Source organism: Squalius cephalus (assembly GCF_949319135.1).
Source record: "Squalius cephalus genome assembly, chromosome: 1".
NCBI lineage: Eukaryota > Metazoa > Chordata > Actinopteri > Cypriniformes > Leuciscidae > Squalius > Squalius cephalus.
The window spans coordinates 4,961,695-4,971,993 of NC_137122.1; the positions used below are offsets into that span (position 1 = coordinate 4,961,695).

The 10,299-nt window shown below is 36.9% G+C and overlaps 3 protein-coding genes across 4 annotated transcripts in view; all 3 read left to right on the top strand.

Annotated features, from left to right (window-relative positions):
- The window catches only part of LOC307156367 (uncharacterized protein), a 1,306,365-nt gene that overhangs the window by 1,043,614 nt on the left and 252,452 nt on the right, over positions 1-10,299 (top strand). The gene's annotated exons all lie outside the window — the stretch shown is intronic.
- The window catches only part of LOC307156000 (uncharacterized protein), a 279,400-nt gene that overhangs the window by 211,351 nt on the left and 57,750 nt on the right, over positions 1-10,299 (top strand). The window lies entirely within an intron of this gene.
- LOC307156221 (uncharacterized protein) overlaps positions 1-10,299 on the top strand; it is a 171,897-nt gene that overhangs the window by 157,475 nt on the left and 4,123 nt on the right. The window contains exons 1-2 of the mRNA XM_079867498.1: positions 5,327-5,491; positions 6,245-6,445. Coding sequence (XP_079723624.1) covers positions 6,388-6,445 — 58 coding nt within the window. The 5' untranslated portion in view covers positions 5,327-5,491; positions 6,245-6,387. Of the gene's footprint in view, positions 5,492-6,244; positions 6,446-10,299 lie in introns of the transcript that reaches the window.

Consider the following 10,299-nt stretch of genomic DNA (forward strand, 5'->3'; position numbering starts at 1 on the left):
TGTACATAGCATAGCCCACTTTGTTATGATTTTAGTATCATAATGATTAATAAATGCACGCACAATTATCCGTGAACTTGATTTGAACAAATGCCTTTTTAACTTGTGCATGCAAAATTCAGAATTAAATGAATGTAAAGCAATTTGTACAAATAGAGAGTCTGTAGGCCTACTATACAGTTGTAGCCATTAAATAAGCGCATTTAGTTTCATATTTGTTCAAATATTATAATGTTATTTTTTCCATTTATGTTGATTTATGAAAAGTGAACAGCACGAATAAGATAGGATGCGCAATATGAGACATGGAGTGGTTCAGACATGATTTTGACCACTTCATTAAGTTTTGATTTGTAGAAAGCCTTTCTTTAAAGTGAATTTCGTTTTGTATAAATTGTATCTTAATTTTAATAAATTTTTCATCAACCAATTGCCTGGATTTAATGCCTGGATTCAAATATAATGGACAATTTAATAATCATGGAGGCGCCCGCGCGGTCACTTGCATTGCACGTTAACTGGAGCGCATCTCATCCTAACTTAACGAAACTCAGTGTATGCCTCACAAAGAAATGAGAAATACATCAAATACACAAAGCTTGAAATGTCTTTAAACGAAATAATTCAAAATTTAAAAAAAAGAAAAAGGCTACTAAAAATGGATTATGTAATCCATTAGGCCTATGTGTATTTCTCTCTAGGCGCGTTCACTACGGAGATGGCGATAGTCAATTTCATCTTTGCAGCAGACAGTCAGAAAACACTACTAATAAAAATCAATGCATGCGTCACCGGATTTACAAATGCACATCTTGCTTGTTGCATGCACACATATGATGTCGAAATAACGAGATATTATGTTGATATAACATTATTATTAATAATAGGCTACATCTTTTATTTGATTGTTGAATGCTGAATGTTCCGCTTGTTCAATTTAATAAAACTTTAATTGTGATCATTAAAATAACTGAATATTAAATATTTAGTGGCCAGGTTTTGCGCAGCTCCCCCTGTCAATGATCTAGCACCCCCTCAGCACATGCGTTAAAATTCTCTGGCGCCGCCCCTGCAGAGAAGCTTGTAATTCTTTTTTGTTCCGTTACCTCTGTGCTCCGGAACCTCCCACTTTACAAATTAAACACTGTCACAAAACCAGTTGAGAAACAGAGAGTATGGATGTTATCCTGTTTTTTACCTGTTCACAGAAGCACTACAGGTGAATACGATGACGATGACCTATTCTATTGCTGCTATTTTACATGCAGGCTAAAACTAAACCCCTGGAATTTTTTTTTTTTTTAAATGGGTCACAGTCACTTGTTCATTCTAATTTAATTTAATTTTAATTTACCGTAACATAATCTTGTCGGTTAATGAATGGAAGATCGCGTCGGTTGAAGGTGGCAGGAAAAAACCCCCGAAATGAATCCAGTTTGTTGATAAAAAAAAAAAAAAAAAACATTTTTCATTTCCGTTTAGTTTAAGTTTTTCAACTAATAATTAGGCTATATTTTCCTTTATTTCAGGTTTATTTCGATTAGCAAATGTTTTTAATGGTTTTAGATTTACTTAACTAACCCTGCCTGGGCAAAACATCGACAGAACTGTCAATTTTCCAACTCAAGCCACGAATTTTTACAAATATTCACGAATTATATAATGCCGGTCTGGGACACAATATTAGGCCAATCACACATCCAGGCCAATTAACCTACAGCTATTGTTGCAAGCATAATTTACATTTATTTTAAGAATAATGACTCAAATGTGGGAAAGAAATAACTAGGCTATGTTCTTTTTATTTATTTATTTATTTATTTATTTATTTATTTATTTATTGTCATTTGCCGAGTTTGCTCCCTTGCACTTTATGTTTTATCTTTTAAAATGACGGAAATTATTTCAAAATTCGTATTTTAAAAACGGCTTTCACTGAACTTCTATACCCACAAACGGTTGACTTTTTCCCCCAAGTCGCTTATTTCACTATGAACTGGATGATCGAAAGGGCAAAATATTTGAATCTTCATTTTACAAAATATATTGGATATATATCGAAATGTAATAATGTTAGGCAATTTAATGAATATATAATCAATGTAATATGAATAAAACACGAATTTAATTAGCCTACAAAAAGCGGAACACTATTTAATTCTGGAAGGAGAAGCTTATAGACCTACCAACAAACCTGCCACATTTTTTAGAAATGGCAAAAAATACATTCGTCTTATTTATTTTTTTCAAATAGGCCTATTTAAAACACAAATTCATAGGGCATTATATATGAAGGTAAATCAGTAGCAAAACTCGAGAGCACGTAGGCCTAGATGTGAATTTGAGAACTTGTACAATAAATATTCGTACTTGTAGGCTACATGAACATTTACACTCACAGCTCCAATGTGAAAACCTGTAAAATAAAAATCTGAAGTTGAATGTTGAAATTTGCACTCGCAGACAATAGTCACAAACCTGTATTCTGAATCTGAAGCTGCAGACAAGTAGACACAAATGTGTAAAATGCCATTCACAGAAATACAACGACAGACACAAACTTGTAATATATATTTTGCGTTTAATCTTACATTCACATTCGCGGTACAACCTCAATTAGGCACTTGCAACTTCTCAAATCTGTCACTGCAATTTCAAATTTCGCGCCTTGACTTTTGCTACTCTTTTCGCGATATATCAGGTGCAAAACTAACTTGTGCACTTGAAACTCAGAGGCGGTAAGAGAGAAAGGGGGGCGGGAGGAGGGGGGGTCAAAGGAGCCGTTTTATTGGTTGGCACCTAGCCAATGAAATGGGACTTCGATGATGTCACGAAACCCACGTGCACTGGTACCATGGTACAACAATACTACGCATGTTCTAAAGAAAGAAACCCGTAATTTAGAGCGTAAATGGAAACAAACAAATAGAAAGTAACCAAAACAATCCAAGGTTTTCATTTAACACCGTGGCTAGACTAACAAATAAACAGACGTCACCCGAACAAAATATCCCGTTACAGTTTAGTAGTAATGATTCTGTAAAAAATTTGTAACACTCCCAAATCAAAAATTTAAATTGACCGATAACATCTAAATTTTTCAATTGGCCCAAGTGAAATTCTGTAAATTCTAAAATTAAATGTACAGATTTTCACTTGGGCCAATTGAAAAATTTAAATGTTATCGGTCAATTGAAATTTTTGATTTGGGAGGGTTACAAATTTTTTACAGTAGAAAACATCAGAACCACAATTGTAAACGTTCAATCTTCAATCGCGCCTTATAATTCAGCCTCAATTATCACCCCGCAAGAACAATTACAGTGCTTTACAACTGTAGAACAAAAAGAGTTAAATAAACTTATCACTTCATCTAAAACAACAACGTTTATTAGACCCTATACCAACTAAACTACTGAAAGAAGTGTTACCTGTAGTGGAAGAGCCTCTCCTCAATATTATTAACTCATCTTTATCTTTAGGTCATGTTCCAAGAACATTTAAACTGGCAGTTATAAAACCTCTCATTAAGAAACCACAATTAGATCATAATAATCTAGCAAATTATAGACCTATTTCAAATCGGTCATTCTGAGGATCGACATCCTACAACAAAGATACTGCTACCATGTTGGGAGAGTGAAAGGGTCAAACGGGGATGCTTTGCATGGAAATGTGAGGAAATAGCTGGAGATATGGCATTAAGGCAAGGAAGATATATTCAGACAGTGCCAATATTAGTAAAACTACCTTGGTTGTTTACTTCAGTGTCAGTTGACTTATATTTCCTGGAAAAAATGCAGGGACAAAAAGGTTGTGGAAATGTTGCAGTATGGGTTGAAGATAGGTTTACTTTACTTTATACTTTATTAGTCTCACTGGGAAATTTGTCTTGGACAACGTGCAGAGTCCATACATACAACAACATACATTAATATATTGGTTTCAAACAATATATCAATCATTTGTTCAAGTATATACAGATGGATCCAAGGATCCTAATACAGGGAAAACAGGTTTTGCTGACAGTATTCCTGCCTTACATGCTTCTGTTAAAAGAAGGACTTCAGATTATTTATCCGTATACAGTAGAGATGTTGGCAATTGTAACAGCATTACAGCACATAGAAGAATTACAAATTAAAAAAGTTATTCTTTGTACAGACTCATGCTCTGCATTAATGTCACTGCAGTCTTTTACATCTCACAGTAGGCAAGACATAAATGAGACTTATGAAATGTTATACAAAATTAAAAATATGAATATGTTGATAGTATTTATGCGGACCTCACAGAGGGATTAAGGGAAATGAGGATGTGGATGAATTAGCAAAACAGGCTCTGAAGCATGAGGAGACCTTGTGCGGTGCGTACCACTCAGTAAATCTGAAGCCAAAGGAATAATCAAAAGAAACATCATTAAGGAGTGGCAGAACAGTTGGGATACAGGAAAAACATGTAATTCTTCAATGTCAAAAATTCACTCGAGAGCGAGAAACATTAAGGAGGGAAAAGCTTGGACAGGAAGAATTAAGTCTAAAAAATGTATTTGACATTGAGGTAGGGAAATTATTCCATTATTTGATAGAGTTTAGGAAGCAGGGAATATATACGTATATAGTTTTTTTAATTGTTATTAAAGGAGAACTCCGGTCAATTTTAACATTGAGCTCATTTTTTTTTTTTTTTACATTTGGAGTGCTGTCAATACAGAGAACAACGACAAAAATCGGTGTTGCCTACACCGAGTTATTCTATTTTTAAAATTTGCACCCTGTTGACTTCAATTGGGCAAGTACTAAATCTGCTTTTAGCCTCTTAACATCCTTGATGTGTCATTACAAGTGCACAGAAAATGTGAACACGGGTGAATCTGACTGCAGTAGATGTGAAAGATATGTATAAAAATGATGTTATTTAAGCCAGCGCAAATACCTGTGTTTGCCGAGTTCACGCGCGTGATCATAGGTAACTAAACCTATGCGCGTGAACTCGGCAATCGACTACTTTGGACTTCCACCGAAAACAGGATGTAAACAAAGGTATTTGCGCTGGCTTAAATAACATCATTTTTATCCCTATCTTTCACATCTACTGCAGTCAAATTCACTCGTGTTCACTCTGAAGGAATCACTCACATTTTCTGTGCACTTGTAATGACACATCAAGGATGTTAAGAGGCTAAAAGCAGGTTTAGTACTTGCCCCATTGAAGTCAACAGGGTGCAAATTTTACAGCACTCCAAATGTACAAAAAAATGAGCTCAATGTTAAAATTGACCGGAGTTCTCCTTTAAGAGTAGGAAAATCTGGCCCACACTCCAACATAGTAGATGGCGGTAATGCACCATAATGCTAGTGCCACCCGCCATAAAACGTAACAAAGAAGAAGAATGCGTTCGCTACTTTCCCATTGGAAATAATTTGCAACATTGTTTCCCTCATTGAGAGTTTCGGCGTGGAGTCTTCTAAGGCGAGGAGAGCAGTTCACGGTATTTCTCACATTTACACAACCATCACACACACTTTATACAGTTTGATTAAGCGACAGACTCATTTCTGTATTGTTTTCATCGATCACAGCGATACTTGTGCGTCTTTTCTGGCGTCTTCCTTCTGAAATAAACATTTAGTGCAGCAGCAGCGAGCATGAGGAGAATATGTTGAGTTCATTCAGACCTGAGCGATGTTGAGTTCGTTTGTGTGATTGTCTCGATGTTTGGAGTGAGAACTGTTACTGAATGTCAAGAGTTAAGGTTTGTGAGGGGAATTGATGGGAAACGATCTCAAGTGTTATGCTGATAAGTTACTTTACGTTGAGCCTATAATGAGCAACGTCAGACATTTAAATCAACTCTTAAATGTTAATATTATAAATGAATAACACTTTACTTTTAAACGTTTTATGATCATCATCAGTTTCAGCGCACATAAATGTAATATTTTAATGATTGAAGTGCTTCGTGATTGTCATAAAATCGAACTATATTTAGATTCAAATGTACATATTATGCTTCTGTAATTATTTATCTGTAGAGCAGTTTTCCAGGCTTTTATCATGTATCCTGACTCAAATAATGTGTTTCTAACAGCAAACACTCAGAATAAAGTGAGATGATCTGCTGATGATCCTGAATGGCTTGTTGAATGAGTGTTGATAGTCTGAGGCTCATCAATATTAACAGATCTGCTGAAAACACTCTTTATTTCATGACAATAGTTCCTGTTTTCACCTCATTTATTAGATCTCCTGACATTCGTCATCAGTGAAGCTCCTCCCACTGCAATTCTCCAATAAATGCTGGAAAACAAGTGAAGACGAGCATCAGAGCATCAGGAAGAGCTGAAATCTGCAAAGACTGAGTTTATTAAAGAGGACAGTGAGAACATGAGTGATCCAGAACCCTGCAGAATGAAACACACTGAAGATCCTGAAGAACAAAGAGGTTGGTGTTTATTCTTCATTCATTCATGATGCTGAAGAACATTCATATTAGAAACATTCAAGCACTTCATCACATTTAGATAAACAGTTCAACTATGAAACAGTGTAAAATATTTTTCATAATTAGAGATTCTTCTTATAATAACCTTGGTAACATGGTTGATGAATGTGATCAACGTAGGAGTGTGCAATACCAACGTAGGGGTATTGACAAAATGTTATCTCAATATTTTTGGGGATTTTGCCCATAATGATAATCAGATTGGTAAAATATTGCTCTCAGGAAAAAAAAATATGTATGTAAACTAGGGCTGCATCTAAAGGTTATTTTTGTTGTCGATTAATCTATCGATTATTTCTTCGATTAGTCGACTAATCTAACAATTATTTTTGGGATTAGCTGATTTATCCATTGGCAAACTTTCCAATAAATAATAAGTACAACAACATATCAACTGTATTTTGAAAAGGCTAGTGCATCTGTATATTATTTTAACATGAAATCTATGAATGATGACAAATTTATTTCAGAAAGGGTATTTGTCATTTTATTATGAAATATGCGAACAGGAAGCATTTTAAACTTTATTTTTAACTAATGGTACTATTTCATAAAATGTAAGATACAGTCACAGGCCTATTTAGGAAATGTGCTTACTATAGTCTGTTATTAATTACCGTAGTGGGAGTATGATTTACTTAATTAACTCGTCCATTACAGCGCTCCAGACTAACTTTTCCACTGGTTGCACTGGTGCTACCAACTTTCTCAGTTGGTCGCACCAGCACATGATTTGGTCGCACCAAATTGTTTTTTTTTTTACAACATGGAATTAATCAATGCATGCTGAAGAATAGTTGTCCTTATTTGCGTACCCTAGTTTTGCACTGATGTAAAAAAGACTGACAGTGACACAAGACCTCATGTTGGCAAAATGTTTTAATCTTTTAAATGAAAACCATTCAAAATAACTATAAAAAAAAACACGTATGTTTTTTAATGGTTTGATTGTATTTTATTAGTGAGCAAATATATTCTGGAAAAAAAAAATCACTCCAAGAAATTTATACTGTAGCCTCCACTAACGATCAAAAGATTGGGGTCAGTTGGATTTTTAAATGTTTATGAAATAAGTCTCTTATGCTCACCTAGCCTGCATTTATTTGATAAAAAATACAGTACAAACAACAGTATTGTGATATATTATTACAATTTTAAATAACAGTATCTATTTGGACATATATTAAAAGTTTTTTTTTCTGTGATGCAAAGATATTTAGCTTAACTATTATTATTATTATTATTATTATTATTATTAGGCCTATTATTATTATTATTATTATTATTATTATTATCAATGTTGAAATCAGTTGTGGTGCTTAATAATTTTTGGGAAACTGTGATAGTTTTTTAAGGATTTTTTTAACAGAAAGTTACCATACCCAGGGCCGGCTCTGTAAATCTGGGGGCTCTAAGCAGGATAATTTTGGGGCCCTGCCTTGCAGTGAATAATGGAGTATTGCCACCGCAAACCAGCAACTGTATACAATCTAACCCTCCCTTACACATTTCATCGGAACCTCTTTTAACATGATTGCCCACAATTATTTTACTGCTTATTAAAGTACACTCACTGAAACAGTAAAAGTAAAGATTACAGATTTGCCAGATTTCTACATCTACTTTATTACTGTCTGAATGCTTAGTAAATTTTAAAACAGCACTAACTGTTTTTGTCCACTAGGCAGCTTAAAACCTTTAGTTGGACCAGTAATTTCTTTGCTTCATTCTAAAGTGATTTAAACATATTCTTCTATATTGATGTATCAAAGAGATTAAAAATTCTGCAAAAGATTCTAGTTTGAGTTGGTATTTATTTTTTATATATTCCAACTACAAAAACACTACTTCAGCGAACAATCATTAGCCAAATGTGTATATAAAATGTTTAGTTATAAATATATACATAAATCTAATAAAAAAAACTCTAGGTAACACTTTTTACATTTTACAGAGTCATTGTTGCACGTTACATGTAGTTCATACAAAAATAATTCTACAGTAAAAACTGCTTAAAATGTGGATTTCGTTGGAGTAGTGCCTCTACTATAATGGGATAATGTCCATTTTAAGGCACCCTCTGAGGTTGCCGAGAAACAGCGCCGCGAATTGTGCAGAAAAAGCAATAGGCCGCTCTTTGTGCATTGTGTAATACGCCAAGTTCAAAAATTCATACAAAAAGAATTCTACAGTAAAAACTGCTTAAAATTTGGATTTAATTAGAGAAGCAGCTCTACTATAATGGGCTTATTTCCACTTTGACGCACCCTCCGAGGCTGCCGTGAAATAGCACCGCGAATTGGGCTGAAGGCGCAAGCGGTTATTTGTGCATTGTATAATGTCAAGTTAAAAAATTCATAAAAAAAATTATTCTACAGTAAAAACTGCTTAAAATGTGGATTTCGTTAGAGTAGTAGCTCTACTATAATGGGATAATGTCCAATTTAACGCACCTTCCGAGGCTGCTGTGAAATAGCTCCGTGAATTGTGCAGAAAATGCAATCGGCGAGGCGGCTCTTTGCATTGTGTAATATGCCAAGTTAAAAAATTCATGCAAAAATAATTCTATAGTAAAAACTGCTTAAAATTTGGATTTCGTTAGAGTAGTAGCTCTACTATAATGGGATTTTTTTCTCCTTTTTTCTGCACCCGATGGATAGACTCGTTTAATTTTTGCGGTCAAATTTCCAAGTCCAGGGAAGACAACGATTTTACACGGTTCGGTTGGTTGACTGTTAAACCGTGGCGACACCGGCGAGTACCATCTGTAGTTAGGGGGCCCCCTAGTGGCGGCGGGGCCCTAAGCAGCTGCTTAGTTCGCTTATAGGGAGAGCCGGCTCTGACCATACCATACCATCTTCTTCCGCTTATCCGGGGCCGGGTCGCGGGGGCAGCAGTCTAAGCAGAGATGCCCAGACTTCCCTCTCCCTAGACACTTCCTCTAGCTCTTCCGGGGGGACACCAAGGCGTTCCCAGGCCAGCCGGGAGACATAGTCCCTCCAGCGTGTCCTATGTCTTCCCCGGGGCCTCCTCCCGGTGGGACGTGCCCGGAACACCTTCCCGGGAAGGCGACCAGGAGGCATCTGGAAAAGATGCCTGAGCCACCTCAGCTGACACCTCTCGATGTGGAGGAGCAGCGGTTCTACTTTGACCTCCTCCCGAGTGAAAAGCTTCTCACCCTATCTCTAAGGGATCGCCCAGCGATCTGCGGAGAAAGCTCATTCCCACCCCGGTCTGCCAGTCCAAAGGCACTGTCCCTGACCGCCACGCGATGCTGCAGAGGTGTGTCAGCAAAGACAGCCCCACAACATCCAGAGACTTGAGGTACTCTGGGCGGATCTCATCCACCCCCGGTGCCTTGCCACCTATGAGTTTCTTGACTACCTCGGTGACTTCAGCTCGAGTGATGGACGAGTCCACCTCCGAGCCCTCAGCCTCTGCTTCCTCAATGGAAGACGTGACGGTGGGATTGAGGAGATCCTCTAAGTATTCCTTCCACCGTCCAACGACATCCCCAGTTGAGGTCAACAGCTGCCCACCTCCACTGTAGACGGCGTTGTTTTTCTCTCCTGAGGCGCAGAATGGTTTGCCAGAATCTCTTCAAGGCCAGCCGATAGTCTTTCTCCATGGCCTCACCGAACTCCTCCCAGGCCCGAGTTTTTGCCTCCACCACCACCCGGGCTGCAGTCCGCTTGGCCTGCCGGTACCCGTCAGCTGCCTCAGGAGTCACACAAGCCAACCAGATAGGACTCCTTCAGCTTGACGGCATCCCTTACTTCCGGTGTCCACCACCA